Genomic DNA, 24,678 nt, shown 5'->3' with positions numbered 1-24,678 from the left:
TCTCCGCATGCCGAGTCCGTAAAATACGCTCCGGACATAATCGAATTATAAATTGTAATCTTGGAGCACATTAATTTTATTTGAACGAGAGCGCAGGTGTAAATTGTGGCCAGAGTAAACATAAATTTATTATACCAGGAGGAAGTAAAATAAATACAAACAGAAATGCCGCGTGTACGTGTGTTTACGGACCTATATTTTCTCTAATTAATTGAATCGGTGTGCGGTTTTTCGCACAGTTAAGTGCCCCATTTAATTCGCTATTTTCGGCTGCTGCTCAGCCAAGTGCTTTATGAACTGGATCCGCCGCGCCAACACGTTCGTGATCTGCACTTTTTATTCGGTCGCTCTCGGGTATAAAAAGTGGTGCGTGGTAAGCCGATTGAGAGTCCGATATTAATTTTATCAACCGTGTGTCTGTGTGCAGAGTTATAGCCGTGATTTATTTAGTCCAACTTGTATGTGTGATAATCATGATAAATTATTGAAATCCGCAATTTTGCGCTCGTTTCATCAACAGATGGAAATGACAATGTAATAAAATAATTCAGTAGACAAATTATTTCAAACTTGCATAAACATTAATTTATTTTTATATTTCAATTTTTACTCTATTAATAATTATTTTTGTTATTTAAAGAAATTATGTAATAAAAACTAGATGTTTATTTAATTTGACAAAACTATTGAATAATTAATTTTATTTTATTTTGTTTTCTGGGGTAATCTATGAGAATATTGAATACTAATAAATATTTTAAATTCCCTATGTAAAACTACACATAATTATGATTTCAGCATTAGCAGCAAATAGCATGGTGAACTGTAGGTTGTAGAATGATAGAAACTGTTTTGAATTGCTTATTATATAAATTTCAAGTTCCAATAATGATTATATGTATTATATCAGCCAGAAAAACACAATATGAACCATTTTGATTTCTTTTGACTAAAAAAAATGTATCTCTTCATTTCAAATTGTTATTAAATAAAACTGTATTTTCATGCCACTCTAAATGTTCACGCAGATAAATAAAATTAAGAGACATAGAATTTACATATTGAAAAACCTCAGATCTTAATGCATTTCTTGTGTGTATAATCAAAGTAAAATCCACACAATAAATGCACTTTTTCACGCTTTCAGACACCCCAAAATTTTCTCTCTATTTCTTCTTTTCTGCGTCTCTCCCATTCAATTTTCAATACGCAGGCATTAGTTTTAATTGGAAGCGTCACATACAAAGTGCCCCCAAATATAAGGACCGGCTGTCGGTTCAAAGAAATAAAGTAATGCGTCGAGCTCAAGCGATTATTTTGCCCGCGTTTTAATGCATTTCGTCGACCGCAGCTCTGAATTCAGCGGGCGCAGGGAGCGAGTTTGAAATGCGCACCCAAGCGTCAAATAAAATACTCACGCGAAACTTTTAGGGACGGCAAACAAGCAAGAAGCAAACATAAATAATTTTAACGCTGTCGAGGCAGCGCAAACTTATTTGCCGAGCTGCAAATTAGCGAAATCCCCTCCAGCAACTTCAAAAGCCGAAACGACGCGTCGCAATCAAATTGAAATAATTACGAAACCGCAAATACCTCTCAGCTGACACGGGTGGCGCGCACCCTCGCCGCAAAAGATGCACTTTGCGTAAACCCCAGCAACATCACAAAGAATTACGGCACGTGGACAAGTTTGATGCACTTTTGCGCCGAAATCGTGTGAAGTTGCGGTAATGCGCAGAATGAACCCATGAGGAGATAATTACTCAGATAATGCAGAGGGTAGTTGCGTAAGGTTCTCTTTCATTTTGTTGTTGATTTTCTTTGGGTTAATCAACACGATCATTCCTGTGTGCACACACGCCGTCGGTTTTCTGTCGCTCCCGGTGTGCAAAAGTGAGGAGGATTTCTGAGCCACCTCAAAGGGTTGCGAAATTTAAGCAGAGTAGTATTAAATTCTTTTAATATAAATTATTTGAAACTGTTGCAACAGCTTAATTATCTAAATATTCGCATTTTTTTTTTAGTTTCAGATTATTTCAGATTTCAGATCATGTTTATTAATGTATCACGGGGCATTCTCTGCCCAATTGCATCACCCATACATTCAATATTATAAATTACATTGATTTTACGTTCAATTTATTTATTTGCAATAAGTAAGATAAAAGTAATGATAATTGTTAAATTTAAAACTATAAAATTACACTTCTTGCATTGACATGCGAAAAAATGAATAAAAAAAAGTTATAAAATACCTTACATTATACTAAAAATATAATAAAAGTATTATTTACTCTATGATATTTAAATTTTATAATTATCATTAATTTATTTTTGTAATTGACTTTAATATTGAATTAATAAAGTCATTTATAAATAATATTACACATTGTTTTTGCCGTTTAGAGCTATTTCATAGCTTTAATTACTTGATATTTTTTTTAATTGATAAAAAAAATAAGTGCTGCCAGATTATTTCTTCATCATGATAAACTAAAAAAGTTAGTGATTGATCGAGGCTGATCTTCTACCATAAATGGCTAATGATTATTTGATAATGTAATTAGTAATTATTAGGTGTAAGAGTAGCAGTTAACTTTTTAAATTAAATTCATTAGTTTACATAGCTTATTTAAAATTGGTGAAATTTAACATTTTCAAATTAATTTACTGAATGCCGTACTATAAATTTTTATTAATCATCATTAGTTTATAGTAACGAACTTAGCTAAAAAAATGTTTTTGAGTATATAAGATCAATAAAAGAAAACTTAAATCACTATAATTTTTTTCCAATAAATTTTGAATTAAAATTATTGTCATGTTCAAATTTGCGATTTGGCCAATCCAATAATTTATAATATTACTCCTTCAAACAAGAGCCCAAGTAGCTGGTCTTTATTATTTATTTTGATCTAAATTTTTTCATTTCAATTAATTTTGATTTAGGTTTTCCCCAAATTGTCGCCAAAGGCAACGCTTGAGGGTTGATGGTGCGACCAATTAAATTAATATCCACCACCCTCACCGGCATATCTCTATCTCTATCTCCCTTACTTACTCTGTTGCTAGGCCGCAGAGAGCAGTTTAGTTAGTCAGCGTTGGCGGCGGCGGCGGGTTTGCTTTTTGTTGGGTTGGCACGAGTACAAAGCTAGCACACCTTTGTGCCATACTGTAATGATCTAATTACCTTCACACAGAGAGAGGGAGGCAGGGAGGGAGAGGGTCTAGACGACGGCGAATTTTCCATCTCGGCAGCTCCGGCGGCAGAAAGTCAGACGGCAATTTAACCCGTCGTCTCCTGCACGTTCTTCTTATTTTCATATATGTAGGTGTGTGTCTGTGCGCAGTGTGCTTTGTCAAATAATAATGTGCTCGTCCTTATCGTTGGAATTCGCGCACACAGACGTGCACAATGTGAGCGGGTGTGTAATTGTTGATTTAGCACAGGCGGCGGCGGCACAGCAATAATATTGTTGTTTTAAAAGCGCCGAGATCTCGCAGGACGAGAATTTGATACACAAAACTTACACTTGAAACGAGAGAGTTTCTGCTTCTTCCATGTGCGAGAGTTTGTGTCTTTCCTCAAATTGGAGCAATTTGTTTCTCGCCAGCGATTTCCCAAAAGTCTCTCTTTCTCTCGAAAGCGTTTGCGCGAATTCACCACCACGTGAATATTTAATTATACTCCAAGTTTGTTTGTTTCGCGCAAAATAGTGAAAACGCGAGCAGAAATTTAACTATAGCGTTCGTAGACGGAATTTTTTCTTCTACGAAATTATTACTATTAACCAATTAAGCCAGCAAATTTGCGTAAAGTTCGAGAAGAAAATATTAAAATATTTTTCCAATCCGGTTCACACACTTTTATATATAATTGCACCTTTATGGTGTACTAATTAAATGAGTGAAAATGATTATGCAAATTACCGAGAGGTGTGCATCTGCGAACACGAACTCAGTGTCCCGTGAAATTAATAATAGCCTACGCGCGCGTGAAGAGGTTTCCAAAATTAGATCAGAGTGGTAATTTCTGAAGAAATAATTTTCGTTGTGTTTGCAACTTGCCAAGCAAAAAATTTGTGATTTTTGTTAAATTAAATTTCTTTCAATTCTTAAAAATATGCAATTTTTGGTTTTTAAATTAAAATGATAAAAAGAAATTAAAATTACATTACTTTAACTTATAAACTCACATATTATCAGTTGGCTGATGAATGTAAATGGCATCCCAGATAAATTGAATTTATGCGCCAAATTTCATCAAGAGCTGTGAGACTTGTAAAACTCTGTTTGATTTAATTGCAGAATTCAAATATCTGGGCTAAAAAATTGTTCTGTGACAACGAACCTAATTGAATTATAATTAAAAATGAAAAACTATTAAAAAATACAGAAAATAAAAAAACTGGCATTTCTATTTTTATTCTTTGATCTAGTAAATGACCATACCATCAGTTTCGTAACATCAAATTTTTAATTTTAAGTCTGTATTTGGAAAACCCTAGAGCATTTAATAAATTTGTGCTTTTTTACCCAAAGTTTTTAATTCGACCATTTAGATCTCGTGAGAAATTAGAGCAGCCAAGAGCGGAAAGATTCTCTAGAGCAGAATTTAATTGCTATAATTTATTCTCAACGGCCTTCGGGGTCAGATGAATGTTTTGATCGAATCACGATTCTCTCTGACTGCGGCTAATGCAAACGGATATATTATAAAAGAGCTAAAAATAGCTCTCTCAAGCTGCGGGGTAAGTGCTGTGAAAACAAAGTCGGCCGACGCAGAGTTCTTTGAACTTGTGCACGCGGACGAGCAGCATTCCACGCGTTCGCACTTTTGCTGAAACGGCGAACAACAAACAATATTACAAAAAATTATAAAAAAAAAACACGCGTGTGTCAATCTGACGGATCAGAAGTGGAATGGAACATCACGCGATTTTCCTGTTCCCCTAATTAATCCGTGGCCGCAGCAGAGACGACGACAGAGAGCGATTCTTCTTTTTTTTTCAGAGAGAAAATTCCTATGTCATTTTGAGCGTCGTCGTGTTGTTTTTGGTCGCGTCAATTAAAAAAGTAAATATATAAAAAGAAGCATAGAGACGAGTTTAGGCGCGTGTAATTATGATGTAACACGACAAAGCAAAGGTATCTTGATGCGTGCATGCGTTTGTGCGGCGGAATCATTAAATTGTGATTGCGTTTTGCGTCAGCTATCGCGACCATCAATCACAAAATACTACACGTTCACTGAACATAAATTTTTGGGGGGAGTCACTCATTTTTTTTTTATTGTCGTGTCGGTTCGCGATGAAAAATAACTAACAATGCTTTGCTTTTTCCCTCCATTTTCGTATATTTTCGTCCATATTAATTCCGACTTAATCTGCGGTTAGATCGAAATTTTGTTTATTATTATTTGAGTCCATCAGCGCGGAGTGCAGGTCGATACTATCTCGCACTAATTTGACTGGTGTTTAAAAGCTTTCCGAATGCGTAAGCTCGTGTTTCTCTCGCCGAGATGATGCGAGTTTAATTAGGGGTTGTTGCCCATCATCATACGAGCCATTCTCTTTTTCAACATTATTTATCTTAACAAAATGATTAAGTTGGAAACTTCCTAGAGGTTAAGGCTTATACTAACAAGGTGCAGTTTTTATGAAGATTCAATAAACAAAATTATGTTTGCAAAATTTATACAAAATATGACAGAATCCTGTCTATTTTAATCGCCGTTCAATAGATCACATGTCTCTCAATCTGCCTCTTAATCTATTATAAACCTATTTATGATTTTAAATTTTTACCAATTTTTTATTCATCTCATCATGAAACAATAGCAGATCGTAAACAAAACTGACTTTTTTTAAATTCAGCAAAAACAAGGTTTATTATTGTTTAAAAAAAAGCAATTTAACTATGCTTGTTGTTTGATTGAAAAAAATTTTATATTAAATTTTTTTAATAAGCAGTTTAATTTAATAATTTTATAAAAAACATTTTAATAATAAAATAATTTTAAAATATTTAACTGTATTTGCTTGTTTTATTTTATTTGTTTGTAAATTTCAGTCTAGAACATTTATATGGATTATACCCTACAGAGATTAATTAAAATTAAGTTATTACTCTCTATTGATATTCGGCCTTAGGAGTGATCCATTTTATTTTATGGTTACATATTCAAAATAATTTAAAAGCCAATTAAAGAAATTATTTAATTTTAAAGAATGAAAATAAGAGGTGTGGAAAATTTCCTAAAATAATAAACTTCAGCAAAACAAATGAGTGTTTTCCCGGTTTTGAAATATATAGTTTCAAAATATCAACTATGGAATGCTAATAATTGAAAATGATAATTTCGCACGTAAAAAATGAGAACTTTTTAATTCTTTTGCTTCTCTAATGCTAAGAAATGGCGCTATCAGATTCTCGAGTACAACAATCGGCAACAATCAATCAATGCAATGATTCGACTTTATCTTAAGGCTAGAATGGAACTTCCATCAAATTTAGAAATTTGGTAGAACATCAAATTGAGGCATTATTATCCTAAAACAAACTTGCAATCATTGAAGGTTAATAAACAACATAGCATTTTAAGCCCCCAATCTTTGTTTGCTGCAGCCCCAGATCGCTTTGTTTCACTTCTCACACGTGCTCCCCAAGGCCTTTCATCCATTGATAGAGTCGAGAGGGCCACACGTGAAATATCAGGGGTATATATAGTGCCATGTTTCTCTCTTTCTTTCTCTTTCTCCGTTCCATTTGCACCTTTTCCCTTTGTCTGGGGATAATTTACTGCCGAACCCCGGCGCGCGCGTTCGAAACGCAGCGCCTTTTAAACCATCACACGATGATTGAGAGACGCATTACTTAATGTTACCATTCTAATGCTATAATTAGGAGTTTCTCCTGCTTCTGTTGGCGCGCGTGTTTCGGCTCTCTCAAATTGATATAGGAAGAGAGGAAGAGAGGGCTGCAGCATCCCGAGCGAACCAAATCCCTCTTTTTTCCCTCATTTTTATATCCATCCAAGTCCACGTGCGATTCAAAAGCCCTTTCTGTGGTAGCGGGTGAGGGCGGGAATGAAAGGAAAATAATCTGGTGCCGATGTTGTTGATTGATTGATTGATTAAAAAACCAATGCCGCCGCTTATCAGCCAGAGTGGAATGATGAGACAGCGTTTTCTCAATGAAAGGGTTGGGAAATTGGAAAAAAGAACTCGAGAGACACAGCTGCTCTAATTTATTCAATATCGAGAGCACCTTCGTTTTGTTTTCTCCCTCCGGAGTCTGTGTTTTGACTTTTCATTTCCGTCCGCAGAGCTTATATATGATTTTATTAATCGATGACTTTGAGATTTTGACACTGAATAAATAAAGCGTCTCGAGCCACAGACGCATTTGTTTATCTTATTACTAAAGTTAAAAGTGTTTGCGTGTACCCACCCATCGCTGCTGGTAAATATTTGGAAATTTCGACACACTGCACGTATTTAGCTTTTCGCCTCCTTCAGCGAGAAAGAATTGGCAAAACTCCATTCAAAGCGGGGAGAATTTGGACAACATGTGTAATGTGTCAACTGGCGCCGGTGATTTATTAAGTGACACCAAGAAAATCCATCTGGATTTCGGCGCTGAATAGAGCTCACAATGGGCCCTGCTGTGCTCACACTTCCCCGAAATGATATATTGAAAGTTTTTCTGCAAAAAAAAAAATCCAAGCGAACACATTTCTACGCATAAGAAAAAAATTTGCACAAACTCTCGCTTTTCAAACTGACAACTCCCATTGTTTTCTTTTGTGTATAAATTAATTCTGGGATCGACAAAAAAAAAAGGAGAATGGAAAAAATACTAGACTCATCCACTGTGAAATACGCTCGCTGACTGCAATTATCGAGCCGTGGATAGACAAAAAATCATCTCACTGCTCTTTGAAAAACCAACAATTATACTGGCGAAAAAGTGACTTTTATTTAATTTATTGAAAAATTAATTTTTTACTCACAATTAATGGATCTTTGATTCAAAATATGCATAGGAAAACATAGTATTCATCTTTAGGGATTATTAAGCGATCATTTTTGTACTTTTTTTCTTATTTTGTTATTTTAATTTTTTACCTTAATATCATCATTTTTAAGTAATTTGTAAAAGTGTTGTGAGAAACTGTAATTAATATTTTAATGTATCTTTAATAATTGTAATCTCTAAAAATAAAATGAATCTCTCATTTATTTTATATTAATTATGTAGAATTTAAAACATTTAATAGCTAAAATTGCTAAAAATAATTTCATCCGGGATTTTTGAAACTTAAAATTCTCCTTAAAAGTCACTAGTTTATTAAAAAAAGAGAGATTTTACACTAGCCTGGAAATTATGTTTTACAGAAACAAAGGATTTTTTTAATCCTGGTAGACCTTTGTGTGTACTCGTGTTGACTTTTCTGCGCTACCACTCAATTATATTGCCCGAATGCATGTTGTATACTTTTTTCAATTAACAGGCGGTGGCATGAGTTATTTAAGTGGCGTGCACGCGCATTACGATCATCAGAGTGAATGCATGTGAGTGTGTGTTTTTTGCGAGCGAGGCGTGTTTTGGTATATTTTTCGTTGTCATCATGATTTTGTGTCGTCGGAATATAAAGAGCTGTTAGCGTGCGTTGCAATAATTCCAGTGCCTTTGTGAGCCTCGCGGGCACGTGTACGGCATTTTGAAAATATATGTATTTCGCCACGGCTGCTTTTTGCTCTAATGGAGCGTGTTTCGGAATAGGAATTTGCAATCAAGCGGCAAAAGGCGATTTCAATTCACAATGGAAAAAGAAGAAAATAAATCGTGCGGAATTAAAATATAATTGTTAGTTATTAAATTTTGCAACAATTTAGACTGAAATTTATATCTTGCAAAAAATTAAGTATTATAGAAATTTAATTTAAAAAACCTCACTAATTATAAGAAATTTTGATACTGAGCAATGAAAAATGTATTTAGTTTTTAAGTTTATTTATTCAATGTATTCAAATTAGATTTTAAAATAGTTGATTAAGTTGGAAATCAAATTCCTGATATGATTACATGGGAAGGGCTTATTTGAATTAGTTTCAAAAGCCTATGAGAACTTTAAGATATGCAACTTGTTCAATAAATTATACAATTCCAATTACTTTCTCCATAATTACAAAATATTTGCACCAGTTTGAATTTTCTATGCAAGTAACTTAGCTTTAAGGAGAAAATCAGCTAAAGAGCAGTAAAAATAAATTGCTCAAAATAAATATTAATTTTTGACGTCCGCGGAAATGCGTGTTGCAGCAGCACAAATGGGAATTTCTCCACCCCTGCTTTTGTGAGCACAATTTATTATTATAAAAGATGGCGTCAAAAATCTTGTTAAACCGTTCCATTATCAACATCAAAGCTTTCAACGCACCATTCAAAAAGACCCCAACATCTCAATATATATTAATTTTCCATTTCTCGTTCCAATGACTGATGTTTTCATCGCGCCGAATGCACAGCACGCAGGAAAAATCGTCACCGGCATTTTTATTCAATATAACAGCCACTTATTATCGCGGCTAACGCCTCTCTCCGCTTTCATCCGCGGCGTATCGTGTATATAAAGTTGGTCCCCGAGGCGTGAAATTTTATTTATGGACCCTTCACTCTCCCTACACACACTCGCTAGGGGCTGCGCGAATTTTTTTCCGTATTTTTCCAAAAGATAAGTAGCGGGTTTCCATTGTGCGGGAAGTGACCGCAAGATTGAATCTTCCCGAAAGAGAGCGTCTGGCCTCTCGTCGGCTTTGCAGCTGCTTGGGAGAAAAATTATCGCGCCGGACGGGGCAGCAGCAGCTGTGTGTGTACTTAGATTGGAGTGGACACACGGGGCCTTCTTCGAACGAGATCATCCCCTGCGCTGCAATATCAAATTGCTTAATAAAAGAAGTGGGGATGCGGCGGCGTCTTTCGAGGAGGCGATAAAATTAATTTTCAGTCGTATTCGCGCTGCTTTTCTCCTTTTCATTTTATATGTGTCTCGCTGCAGCTTAATTGAAATGCCGCAATAAAAAAGATTTTACTGCCTTTATCAGCCACCAATTACGTTAAATACAGCTGTCAATCTTATCGCGGAGAGCCCATCTAATTAGGAGAGAGAGAGAGGAAGTCGCAATGACACACACGTGCATTCGGAAGAAGAAAAAAATCGGCCGTTTCGATTTTATTGGCGGTGTAATTGGATCACCCGCCAGGCTGTTGTGTCCGTCCCTTTCCCAAATGCACTATAAAAAATACATGAAGTTGCCGAATTTACGACGCACTAACTAACGCGACATTTTTATATGTTTCGAGAGATTCAAATTGCGCTCTATTTAATGCGTATGCAAATCAGATATCAAAAATTTGTTCCAAGTTGGCATCTGCTGCTTATCGATTTCAATCAAATGGGTGAGAGACATGCAAATGTTTTAATAAATTTAAATAAATTTTATAAAATAATAAATTTGTACCATGGATGTACTGAAATTAGCAAAAAATTTGGATGAATATATTTTAACTCTTAAAATTTCATCTTTATCTCATTTTTATTGATTAGCCAGATTTAAAAAAATTGGTGACGTTAAGATTTTAATAATGAGGTTCCTAAGTGTCCATTTCAATATAAAAAATATTTTAAACCTGTCTTAAAATAAACAACAAATTTATTTATTTATATTTAATTAGTTATTTTTCTTTTAAAATTTATCTTCTTTTGTGTTGTTAGTTTCATTTAATTGCGTTCATAAATTTTTCAATTCAAGTAAAAATAAAGAAAGTAGAAAATTTAAAAAAAAAAACATCTCAGAAACCTATTTTGTTCGCCATCGCTGGCCATTTTCAATAGTTGCACTCTTTGGGACGCAATATTTGTCCACTTTATCAATTAATATTCTAAGCAATTCATATTATCAAATAAAATTTAATAAACGGGATATATATAAATTTGCTTTGGCATGATTTTTTTATTCCAGACGCGTCAAAAATCTAATTATTATTATTATTTTTTAATTTTTTCATTCTCCCTAGTTAGTCACTATTTTTTCCTTTCAATATTTGGCATCGTTTTCAACGGACTTTATTTGAAAGGGAACAGAATTGTATTTTGTTTTCCTCAATTGAAAACACTTTTATTCTCTATATTAGATTAATGCCTCAACGGCCGTTTTCCCACATCCTATAACAATGAGGAAAACGCAAAAGAATTATTTATCTCTTAACGACGATCGCACGCGGTCGGAGTGAAATTTTGTCTCAAAAGTTTCCTTGTAGACGGCGGAAGAATTTCAAGCCTGCTTTCGTCGCTCTGCACTGCTCCACTGCCCAAACGGAATTTTCGCGAATAAAAGCATTTTATTTTCGCGTGCACTTGAAGTACCAGCGTGAAAGTGATTACTCTGGACGTTTGAAAGCGATTATCAGCGCATTCTTTGCGCCGCGACCAACAACAAAAGTGCATATCAATCGCATGCGCGGCCAACAGGAGATGACTCATTAGAAAACGGCGAGTGTTGCAAATTCGCGCACTGAAATAAACGGCCGCCGATTAATCGTGGTGGTAACAAGAAAAGCGAGACAACACACAAAAAGCTGCGCGTCCATTGTGCGGCAATTTTTGCAACTCGAGGGAACTAATCGGCGGAGATCGGAATCGTCACCTGCGCGAGACGCGAACGGCGATATTTCAACGCACACGTCGCTTTAATTGCCGAATTCGGAGCTAGACAATGTCGCTCTCGGCTAATGGCCAAAGCCACCTCTGCTCTGCCTGTGTGTGCTTCGAATTCAATAACAACGCAAACCGCATTAGCGAGCACTGACTGAGGTGCTCTTTGTCCCGCCGTCGAGATGAGAGACAGTAAAAAGCAGCAGCCGCACCCTGGCATCTTTTTCTTTCTTTCTTTTTCCCTACCCCATGCTTGCTCCTGCTTTTACCGTGCGCGCGACGCACACGCACGGACTGCTTGGAAACAAAACTAATTAGCGAGATCAAGGCCTGAAAAATAACCTTGTTTTCTCTCCGCCGTGCCCGCGGGCGTTGGAACAAGTGAGATGCTTTTCGGCGGCATCTCTGATGCCAAAACTTACACACACACACACAATTAGAAGAAGTCTCCTTTTGAATTTTTTGCAAGTGGAGGTTTTTGACAATTGTTCATTGCTTCAACATATTTCTTCAAATTTTATAATTAAACAAATTTACATTTGAAAGTTATTATATAAATACATTAACTAATGAATGCCTCTTCTATCAATTGAGAAAAAAAAATTGACTCATTTATCTCATTTTTAAGAACAGCTTATAAATAGCCTATACAATTTGCAGAAAGAAAGAAATTATCATTGTTTTTAATTAAAAACATTTACAACTTTCAAAGTGTTATTGGGTGTTATCGCCCACTGATTGTCTAAAAATTGTATTTTGTGCCTATATGGAGCAAAATTGCTCTACATCAAATCCAATAAATATAGATTCTGACAATAGAATATAAAAGTGAAGATCATTCACTTGGTTTATAATAAGAGTAATTATCATGGATACATTAATGTCATGGATTATATGGAATTAACATAACAAGACAAGGAAGAGCAACAAACATATGAAATTTTGTTTTACCACTTAAGCTACATTGAGTCATGGGTATATTTTTTTATTCATTAAATTTATATTTACCTAATAATTTAAAAAACCAAATTATATAATAAATTTATTTTATTTCTGAATACGATGAAAATAAATTTTAAATAAAAATGCTATAAAAGTAAATATTTAATGCAATAAAACTTATTTTTTGAATTTTGTTGCGTGAATATAAAACCAAAAGCTTAACATTTCAAATTCCAATTAATTTATTTTCATCGATAAACAAATTATTATTTTAATAAAACAACACCTCAAAAAAAATTATATAATTTTGTAAACGCATAGTTTGTAAGGTAAAAAGTTTAAGAATTGAATGTCTCTGGAGAAGACCCGAGTTAAAAAATTGCAAATAAATCTCTTCAGTGTAATTTCATATTCTCCTATTGAGACTCTCATTTTTTAATTTAAATGTATTTTCCTGAAAACCTGAAAGGAAGAATGAAATTGATTTCTAAAATAAATCAAACAAATGCCTTATTTGTCTAATTGCGTGTGTGTTTTTTTTTTAGTTTTTTTTTTATAAAATTTAAGCAGTTACAATTTTTTCTTAAAAGTCTCTTAAATTTCACGTATTTCACAATGGGTGCGTCCAGGAAAGATTTGAGGGTAAATGTCAAAAATTTTTCTTGAAAACATGCCATTCCAATTTTCAAGTATGTTGTTGGGGTGGTCAAGAGGCCTCGCTCACCAAATTTTCAAGTCAAAATAAGGGGTGCTTTTCCGGGAAATCAGATTTTTCCAAAAACAAAAAATATGGAATATCTTTGCTCCTATTGAGAAATTATTAATGATCTTTTCACTTCCAGACGTAACTTTTTACGCCCGACAACTTTTCTGTTGACAACTTTTGCGTAGGTCAAAGGTCAAGGTCACTAAATTGCAAATTTCACTTTCTGACGCAATTTTCGCAAAGAAGCACCCCTCAGAAATTTTTCGCAGTATAGGAAAAAATGTAGCCCCAAGTGTGTAGAACAACATCCTTGATTTCCAGAATGGCATTATTTTTAGTTTTTTAATTAATTTTAAATGAATATTAAAAAACAGTGAAAAATCGCTTTTCCGCAATAGAAAGTAATTTTCAAACAGCGATAACTGATTTTCTGTTAGAGATACGCAAAAATGTTATAGAACAAAAAGGATTTGTTTTGACTTTTTGCATCCAGCCATGTATTGTTTATACAGGTCAGATCACTTGGGGTCATTGACCTCAGTGACCTGTGACCTTAAAGAGCAGTTTACTGAATATTTGGCACATAGTTAAGAAGAACTATTTTATGGAATGGTTTTAATAAGCTCATTTCCCACAAATTATTTTTAGAGGTCACAGGTCACCGAGGTCAATGACCCCAAGTGACCTGACCTGTATAAACAACACATGGCTGGATGCAAAAAGTCAAAACAAATCCTTTTTGTTCTATAACATTTTTGCGTATCTCTAACAGAAAATCAGTTATCGCTGTTTGAAAATTACTTTCTATTGCGGAAAAGCGATTTTTCACTGTTTTTTTAATATTCATTTAAAATTAATTAAAAAACTAAAAATAATGCCATTCTGGAAATCAAAGATGTTGTTCTACACACTTGGGGCTACATTTTTTCCTATACTGCGAAAAATTTCTGAGGGGTGCTTCTTTGCGAAAATTGCGTCAGAAAGTGAAATTTGCAATTTAGTGACCTTGACCTTTGACCTACGCAAAAGTTGTCAACAGAAAAGTTGTCGGGCGTAAAAAGTTACGTTTGGAAGTGAAATGATCATTAATAATTTCTCAATAGGAGCAAAGATATTCCATATTTTTTGTTTTTGGAAAAATCTGATTTCCCGGAAAAGCACCCCTTATTTTGACTTGAAAATTTGGTGAGCGAGGCCTCTTGACCACCCCAACAACATACTTGAAAATTGGAATGGCATGTTTTCAAGAAAAATTTTTAACATTTACCCTCAAATCTTTCCTGGACGCACCCCAATGTAAGATAAAAATATGCAGAAATGAATACAAAACAAAAACAATGCTCTCAATTTGATTGCTCAATTTTTAGAGAGCTTTAAAGAAAGGGATGTTCCTAAATCAATCCATTATTTGACGAGAGCCATTGGCGAACGAGATTGAGAGCGGCGTTTGGGCCAAAGACAATGCACTGAGAGTATCGGCCACTCGAAATCGTTCACATTAAATAAAAGAGAGACTTTATTTCTGGCCACAATGATGTTTGGCGGTGATCAATAGAAACGGGGGGCGCATCTCTCTGGTCGCGGCGGCGGCGGGCAACACAGAGCGGCGGCGAGGCCAAGTGAGCGAGACAACCAATTTGGACGGGTGACTCACGCCGGTCGGACACGGAGCCTCGCGGGCCCCTCGCTCGCCGCCCCATCACTTCTTCTTCTTGCACCCGATCGACTCGGCGCCGCGACAATTAATGTTAATCACGGCACTTAAATTGATTAACATTGCGATACACGGCCCCGATAAGCCGCCGCTCGTTTAAATTATTTGGTGCTGCAGCCAATCTAGAGGAAATCGGCCCACCCGCCACCCACCCACCCACTGAGTGAGGTGATTTGCCCGCTTTTCTTCCCCATTCATTCCACTTTCCGCGAGAGAGGCCATATTTCGCCAGAGTAAATAAACCGCCCTATCTAGCAACGATTAACAACTCGCCGCCGGATTTCAATCTAACGCAACCCGCGCCCACCCTGCAGCGTTTTATTATAATATGGTGTTGAGCAAATTAATCGATTACCAAACTTGCTCGTAAGTTCAAAAGTCATAACTTGCAAAAGTATATATGTAAATTATATTAAAAAAAGTAAAAAAAAAAAATGTAGACAAAATCTATAAAAAGGATGGAGAAAGTTGAAAATCATAAAATATGGTTTTGATTTAATTTAAGTAATTTTAAATATACCGGATATGCGCATAATGCAAATAATTTATTAATTTAAAAAAAAAGAATAAATGAATCAACTAAGGCTAATTAAAAATGAGAATATATATTTTTCATTTGAATTTTTTAAAGAAAGGATGCAGGTTTTGTTCAATTATTTACATTTTTAAGTAAACAATTATTGGAAATATTAGTAACTTTATTTCATCTTCAAATGCATAAATTTGAATTAATTAATTTTGTTTTTGCTTTTTCAGCAAAATTAAATCTTATCACGGACTGCTTCATTCTTCTTTCATTCTGCTGTCAATTTCTTTGGTTAAACATTTGTTTTCTGCTCATCAAAACGCATCAAATCGCGTCTTTTCGGCTTTGTGCTCTCTTGCCATGATAAAAATCTGGATCTTCTTGCGGTGCGGCTACGTTTTGTTTAATTACACAACCGCAGCCATCCTTGAAAAGTCCATAAAAATCATCCGCGCGCAGAGAGGAATTTCTCGGAAACAAAATTTCGGGAAAATAATGCTGGATCGCCGCGAAAAATTGTTCTCGGCAGATTTATGGACAATGAAAAAGCAATAATCCTGCACTGAAGAAATTGGAATATTTCCAAATGTATGATTTAAACCCTCTCGAGTTTAATTGCGTCTTGTCCCCAGAAAAATATGTACATAAAAATGATAAATTCCATGGATTTTTCGGTCGTACCAAAATCGTGTCCAATTTTCGTCTGCAAGAGCGATGCAAATTAATAATTTTACGAACTCTTCCCCCAAAATATGGATGCAGTCGTAAAAAAATCTCTCTTGAAAATGATTTATGGAGCTGCCGGTGAGTTCATATATTCGTATTTTATATGAGAAGCAAACGACACGTACGTCTTTCTCTCTATGGCATATAAAAAAAAGAAAGGAAGAAAGAGCTTCGTCTGCTCTGCCTTTTTTCTATGCTGCGGGAGTCGTGCATGCGAGCGACGGCTGCGATGGAGGTAATTGATAAAATAGTAATAAAAAAGGAAGGGTTGTACTCACTGAAATCAATAAGTAGACGGCCGAATCCCTGTCGTTGATATGGAGGTAGCGTGAGGATGCAAGACACGTTGTAATTCAGAAAAGAGTTTTTCTCCTGCAACAAACATGAACACACAGCTTTATTAGTAACGAGATAGAGACAGAGAAAAAAAAATAAGAAGACACATCACGCCGCCTTTTCGCCACCGGCAACTCGGCAGCGGCGAACCCATATAAATTTGTATTATCGGCACAAATAGCAGTCAAACAGGCCAAATCCTCAGTAAATCCGATCTGTTATTGCGTTATTATTGGGTGGTGGAAACAAATTGATGGTGTATCACTTTTCCTCTACGCGTATCAGAAGTATTGCAGATTTGAAGGGATTTTTTCTTATTTACAATTTCTTTAATTATGTCATTATTTAATAAACTTCAATGATTGAATATTATTGTGTATTTTGTCTCTCTCTATTGTGGAAAAATATGTAACGTTTTAGCGGTTTTAGCAAAAATCACTACTTGAGAGATAAATCAACTAATGTGATAATTTAAAGTATAAATCATTCTCTTATATTTGTGTTTCGTGTTATCTCAAATCTCAAACTAACTTTTCACTTTGAATGAAAAAAAATACATCATTGAAGAATTAAATGCATCAGAAATTAATTTCCATTTAAATATAATAATATGTTCACAGGTGTAAGCACATGAAATGATATTAATTTGTTAATGATAGATATTAATTGCAAACAGGAAAGACTAAATTAATTTTTTTTATAATAAATACTATAGTTTTATCTTTACTTGCCTCTAAGCGTAACAAGCGTTAAAGGAAGTTGATTATTATCTAAAAAATTGCATTTAAAAAAATAAAAATGCTTTTATCACCAAAAATTTTATTAATTATAAAAATGTATAAACCTTAAAAAAATATTTTCTATATACATGATATAATTGGTACTGACAGAAGATATTATAAAATTAGTATTATTTAAACAACGAAGCTAAATTATTTAGCACTATGATGGTAATCCACAGTTATCTGATTATTTTATTCAGCTTCTTCTGTGGATTATAAATTTCATTTTGTCTTAAAATAGGACTGAGGTGTAGAAAGCAAATAGATAAATATTTTATTTATTTCATTAATGGCTTTCATCAATTCTAGAAGAAATCTTGAACTTTATTTACAAATTGTAATAATCGTCAGGATTAAAAATTGATTCTGCTTTATATTTTGAATAATAATTTTATTATAAAATTTTTATACTTATTTTTACCTTTTTTGTAGTCACCACGCAAAAATAAGCGCAAAATATATTAAATTGTAAAAAATAAAATGCATTTTATATTTAAAATCCACTACCCGGCCGACGTGGCGTCAGCATGCGGAGAGGAACGGCGGTCGGTGGCACCAACAGTTTTTGCAGAAACAGAGCCGCTCGCTGTGAGTGACACAAACATAATATGCAAATGACACGAGAGATGCAATCCGGGGCCAAATAAATGCGAGACCGAGATTGCATTGTGTTTCGTTTGCAGCCGGCGAATGAGAGAGCGAAGAAGTCGAGAGAGAGGCAGCGGTGCATTTCAACGAACCGAGTGCGCTGCATTTTAACGAGACAAATAGTTGTGCTCGAATTGCATGCACGCGCGTAAATGTATGCACACATATGTACATCCAAAGTAAACCGACCGGCATTCCTATGGTATACACACACACGCCGCCGGGGCAAAATGCAAATTCGAGTGCCGAGCAGATTGTATGACCAGAGACTAATTGCGACCCGACGGAAATTAATTCGGAATTTCTCCGACGCAAAACTGCAGTAAATCCTTCCTCCTTTTTGCTTAAGACCAAGATGAAACTATTAAATCAATTAAATATTCCATTTCGGCGCAGAAAGCCCACGTCTGGGGGTTAAAAGTAAAGCAATAAAATTCCATTAGGGACAAAAAAGCTTCCCTTGTGCTTTTTATGCATGAGAGAAAAGCAGCTGAATTTACAGAATGTAGTGGGAACGCCTTGAAAGGGAAAAAATCGCTGCTAAATTTAAATAAAATAAAATAATTAAAATTTGATGTTTTTTACATTTTTTGTAACCTCAAACAGAAAATGAAATAGGACAATATTTATGTATATTAATTAGTTTTTTTTCAAATAAATTATTTGATGTTATTCATTTTTGCAGCTCTCAGTTATTCATTCATTTTTGGTATTAAATTATTTTCCATATAAATTATAAAAGCCAACGAAGATTACGAGTAAGAGGAGGGAAAAAATGTTAATTTATTTGATTATCACTCATGGTGGATTTTGCTGATATTTCAATTATTATATAATCATTATAGTAAATAACATATCCACTGTAATTTAACATTAAATTTTAAACTGAATCTTTAATACGTTTAATACTATGCATATTTAAATTATAAAAAATGAACATTAAAAAAAAAATCCTTATTAAAAACTGTTGAAAATACAATTATTATAATGCTTAAAATAACAATTTATCTTTAAATTATGGTTTTATTTTTATCTATAACCTGTTTTCGAATTGTATTTGTAATGAACATAAGAATTTCCACTGCCTCCTTTTTTTAAAAAAAAAATTCACACCACTTTTGCTGATATCAGTCATGTCTTTTAAAATTTTTGACGCTCCACACAAAGCAAGGAATATTAATTTTTGCACGCAAGTAAGGACACAAAAGGTCGGCGTTGTTGTTGGATGGTGAGAGCTCTTCACTCCAGACACCTAGAGAAAAATGGCCCTCCTGCCCGACAAGAGAGAGTGTGTTTGTTCCTTACTTTTTTTACACGGCGGCGACGTGTGCGGCGGGTCACTGACACGTTTGTTTTGTAACTGAAAATTAGTCTAATTTCCGTGCGTTGGAGGCGCGGGGAGGCCAAGGGCATATTATTCCTACCTCACATGGCGCACTCATTGTTTTTAATAACGTTTAAGTGCTTCTTGTCGTATCTCGTCCATCATATTATGACACATAATTAAACCGCCGCCGCCGTAAAAAGCCTTTCTTTCTTCTCGGGGCAACCCCAGCTCGCTCCCCTAGCCATTGTCTCTGGCGATGGTTCCGCGCAATCAAGAAGAATATATACACCCGCCGCCATTAACTATATCAAAGAACTCTCTTTCTCTCGCCCTGCTGAGGAGAAACGCAAACCGACTCAATTAAAAGGGGTTGAGAGTGCCTCCATGTGAGCGAGATATTGGAGCAGCAATTAAATGCCGCAATTGATTCCGTGCTCTCTTTTCAGGGCCAAAATTGCGTTGCGGTCGATTGAGAAATGAAGCAAGGTCGGGGTTCAATTCTGTAGGGATTGAAAAATTGTGAGCAGCTGTACTAAAGTTGAAAGACTTTCAAGTATAGAAAAGAAAATATTTTAAATTAATTATTGATGATATACTTTATATTTTTTCTTTCCAGAATATTAATTCTCGGATGCTGATTGAAAATATAGCTAAAATGACAATTTCATCTGAATTTTGAAGCAAATAATATTTTTTTTTTAAACAAGAATTATCTGTATATACTAAAAATTGTAATATATTTTAAATCATACATAAAATAAAAATTCATAACAATAATCACTGAAAGATTTTTCTAACTCTTTGATTGAATTTTAAATTTAATTTTGATGTAGTTTTTTTTTACAACAAATTGTCCGTGTTTCCACCAGTCCCATGAGTCAAACATGAAAATTAAATTAAAAATTGAAAAAAATCTGATGAAACTTCAGATAATTTTATTTGACAATGATTTGATATAAAAATTTTCAGATATTTCCATTTACTTGAATATTTTTCCTTAATGTCGTTTGATTTTGTCACTGAATTTGTCACCCATTTGAACTTTTGTAATGTGGCGGCAAAGAGCCTCTCTTTACTTTACTCTTTGGCAGCTGCACGCTCGTAAACGAAACTCCATTAGCAGTTGTGTTTTTCTGTGTCCAATTCCGCTTTTATATTTCATTGCAGTCCTTCTCGTTAGTATTAATGTGTGCGTATTCGCTGTGTGGTGTGTGGCAGAAGGTCAAAGCCCACGCAGGCAGGCGTCCACCCTTTCTTTTTTTCAGCGCGATAACTCTCTAAGCAGTCAAGAAGTCGCACATAATCTTTAATCTCGTTCGCACTAAAAAAAGTTATGAGCACCGGAAATGCTCAGAGTCCATACCGAGATTCGAAGTGCGCGGCAAAATTATTTTTCCCAGCCGTTATCGCGTCTTACACACAGGAAAGTATATTTATAAAGATACAACTTGGTGAGCTCAGAATCAATATCTGCTGGCACCGGCGAATTATCATTACAACCATAACACATTTCTTCTCCGCGAGAACATACAAGTCAGATTATTTGCTGATAATTGGACACAAAGTAAAATTACGCAGCTTTGAAAAAAAAGTTCCACAATTTGAAAAAAAAAATATCATTAAAATATAATAAATTCTCAAGCAGAGGAAGATTTAATTTTAAATAATATATTGTATTCTTTCCATTTTCAATAATAATATTTTATTAAGAAATAAAATTTCTCAACTTTGGTAATTTTATTCTTTTTTTTAACTATTTAATTAAACAGCCGAAAAAAGCGTAAAATAATATAAATGTTATTTCCTTCTACAAAATAATAAGGTAATAATTTAATTTTGAATATTTGAATATCAATATTTCAATTGAATTGAAAAATAAGATTGGTATTACTACTAATTAAATTAAAATTGAGTTTCTGGAAAGAATATTTTACAGAAAAATTTCCATAATTATATTACTTTTAATATTTTTTTACAGAACTGAGGAAAATAAATATTCCAGTGTTTGAACACCGAGTTTGTATAGAAGAGACGCCGACGCCAACCGCTCTCGTCAGTGTTTGCCCGGAAGTTGACGAGAGATAACATGGCTTGCCTTCTGTGACAACAATGGCATTAGCGACGCAAGGAATTAAAAAAAATTATAGCGATGATAATATTGCTTTAAAATAACATGAGAGGATGGGTCAGCATTTTCTGATAAAATATCAAGTTCTTATGTAATGGTGAATTTTCAAATTTATTGTAGGTCGTTTTGATAAAGTATAATTATTAGATGAGATTAGGAAACACCCTGCTTTACCGATAGTTCTCAAACCGTAAGCTTTTCTTAAATTTTATGAAGAATTTCACTGGGAAACACAATAAATAAATTTTCTTGTTAAAATGTATGTGTTTTACAATTAGAGTGAGATTCAAAAGCCATATAATTTTAATTACGGACTTAATTAGCCTGCACCAAGTCGTGCTGGAGGATTCATTTTGTCATATTTTTCAAGTTTTCGTCAAAAAGTTCCTGCGATTTTGTAGTACTGAGAACTTAGGGTAAAAAGGGTTTACATGAAATTTATATGAATTAAAAAAATTTATACATTAAATGAAATTGTTAATTGGTTTAAAAGTTAATGCATGAATAAGAATCTTCATACGGAAGTTTTAGTGGATAAGCGTTGTGTAATATTAAAATATGTATGAATCAAGCAAAAAAAAAATGTTAACTTTAAAATCAATACTGCCAAAAATAATTAACTAATGTTAAAACTTATAAAAATAATAATTATTATATAAAATAATACAATTTTATTAAATTTAGGTTAAATTTTGAAATGTAGACACTCTTTATAGTAATTATTTATGTTTGACTTGCTTCATATTCAAGTTTTTAACTAAAAAAGTGGATTCAATTTTACACCTTTGGTGTATTTTCTGACGGTTGCCAAGCTATGCAACCCGCTGGGCACACGGCGCGACGACAGACGGACGGCAAAATTACAAATCGCGCGCATCTATTTATCCGTCTGGTGGTGCCGCTCGTTTTTCCTCCTTGAGCCAGGCACCGTAAAAAAGAGACGAAATCCGTCTTGTTCGGCTCTTTGTTTTCGAGCCGGCGAGATGGATATAGATGGAGAAGGAGACGTGTCGAGATGAATCAATCAGATTGCCAGCCTGCGGCCACGAACTGATTCGCTACGATTGCGTCACGCGCCCATTCCGTCGTCGCAGCAGCCGGGAAAGGGCCGCGATCATTTTTTGCAGCTGCGAGGGCGGATGCTGGAAAATAAGCGTCGGAAATTGTCTGCATTCTTGGCAGCCGAGAGAAACCTGCCCCCCGTCTCTCTGTGCACCGAGATGAATGCGAGTCTCGCGGCGGCGCTCCTTATTTGGCTGCGTCGAATTTTTCGCCAATATTTTCCTTATTCGCGTCTCCGTATAATGAAAACGGCTGCCATTGCTGGCTCTCTTTCTCTCGCTCCACTCGCCGGCTTACTCGAATAATAATAATACACGCTCCTTTTGCGCCTCCCGCCGCCGTCGCATTCCAGACAAGGTTTTTTGTTGCGAAATAAATAAGCAAAAAAGGAGGACGTCTGATCTGCTCGCGAGACGGCAATGCCGGTCACGCCGGCAATGAATGAGTCATTTAAATTGGAGAGAGCAGAGAGCTTGTTTCTACAAAGTACGTTTTTGTATCCGTGTTTAAATTGGATTTTTTACGAGTAATTAAAAGCAAACATTTTTGGTTAGCGCAGAAATTCTTGAATAAATTGTAATTATAATTAGTGACACAAGTGTAGTTTTAATATTAAAGTTTTCATAATTTTTAATTCATAATTTATAACTTTGATTGTTAATAACAAAATACCCAGCATAACCTTTTGAGTTATGTATATTTGTAAATTAGCTTTTAAAGAAGAAGCATTGCTTACCATTATAATAATATATATTGTGTTAAAAATAAGCGAAAACTAACCGTAGCAAAAAATAAAATGTCCAGGAAAAAAACAACGTATGTGAAATCTTGAGGTTAAAAATAAAATTTAATATCAATGTGCTATTATAAAAATAATGATTGAAATAATGAATAAAAAAGAAATATGAAAATAATAATTTAAATATTACATAAAAATATTAATGATTTATTAATTAAAATTTCTATTCAGCTCATTAGCTAAAAATACCTCAACCTTTTATTAAATAGAAAAAGAAATATAATTTATCAACGAATACTGAAAATGTAAGACAAAATTCCAATACTAATGTTTTAATTTAATTATTACATTGTTTCTTGAGCGAACAATTAGGTACTATCTTCTTATATCACCCTTTGCTACTCAAAATGTTCTTTTGGAGATTTTAAAAATATAAATTTTGTTATCTTTTAATTCCTCTCTGCAGACTAATGATCTCGAAACAGCCCAAAATTTGTTTGTTATTCAGGTTTAAATTTCAACGGCAGGAAGATATACCTCGGGCGATTATCCACAATGAATCAATCAATTTGGGAGCTGAAAAGACTCCTAGGCAAGGCAGGTTCAATCTGCGTATGTATTATCCTAACAAGCAAGCCAATCAACCCACCACCAAGTTGGGCATGAAAAATGGTACGGCAGGCAGACGGCAAATAACGAATCAATCTATCTTTTTGTTCGAAACGGTGCGCGAGAGCGAGGCAGACAAATTACTCCAGGAGAAGAAGAAGTAGAAGGTCTTTCGATGTTTGCAACTTATTACAGCGCAGTGTATATCGGACAAGAGAGAAAGAGACACCGTTTTTCGCGTGCGTACCGAATTTATTATAAATGTCAAATGGCCCACGCGCATATTAAAACTTTTCGGCGGCTGACAGGTAGGAATATGAATTACATGACTCGCCGCTCACCATCTCATCCATCATGCAAATAAAAAGTGATTGGCCGCCGCGTGCGTGCGTGCAGCGCTGAAAATATTTAGCTAATTGTAATGAGAGCGAGATGGACGTTTTATTCGAGCTACGGACGGACGGACGAGCGGCCAACTAGTCCATTACGGCGGTCAGACAAATTGACGGGCGGATTAGCTGAGACGTGCAACACCCCTGCAAACCGCGCCACCCGCACAACCTGACGCTGCTGTTGCCGAGCGAGCAGGCGGGAAAACGCTTGCTCTTCGATTTTGGTCTGAGGTCGTCTTGGGATTTCAATTGAATAAGTTCAAATGGCAGAGGGCGTCATTTAGTTGGAAAAAAAGGAAAAATCTGTTAAATTGGGGGAATT

General features: G+C 34.8%; 2 protein-coding genes across 3 annotated transcripts in view; both read right to left on the bottom strand.

The window, feature by feature from the left end:
* Window positions 1-24,678, bottom strand: part of LOC132194290 (barrier-to-autointegration factor) — a 295,962-nt gene that overhangs the window by 141,860 nt on the left and 129,424 nt on the right. The window lies entirely within an intron of this gene.
* Window positions 1-24,678, bottom strand: part of LOC132194226 (histone acetyltransferase KAT7) — a 148,233-nt gene that overhangs the window by 49,040 nt on the left and 74,515 nt on the right. For both annotated transcript variants that reach the window (XM_059615383.1, XM_059615382.1), the window contains exon 8: window positions 16,612-16,705. In XM_059615383.1, the coding sequence (XP_059471366.1) occupies window positions 16,612-16,705 (94 nt within the window). The remainder of the gene's footprint in view (window positions 1-16,611; window positions 16,706-24,678) is intronic.

The sequence above is a fragment of the Neocloeon triangulifer genome, unplaced genomic scaffold, assembly GCF_031216515.1.
Source record: "Neocloeon triangulifer isolate White Clay Creek 2 clone unplaced genomic scaffold, ASM3121651v1 ptg000006l, whole genome shotgun sequence".
NCBI lineage: Eukaryota > Metazoa > Arthropoda > Insecta > Ephemeroptera > Baetidae > Neocloeon > Neocloeon triangulifer.
Note: the sequence above shows the minus strand (reverse complement) of the source record. Positions and strands in the feature narration are given on the sequence as shown.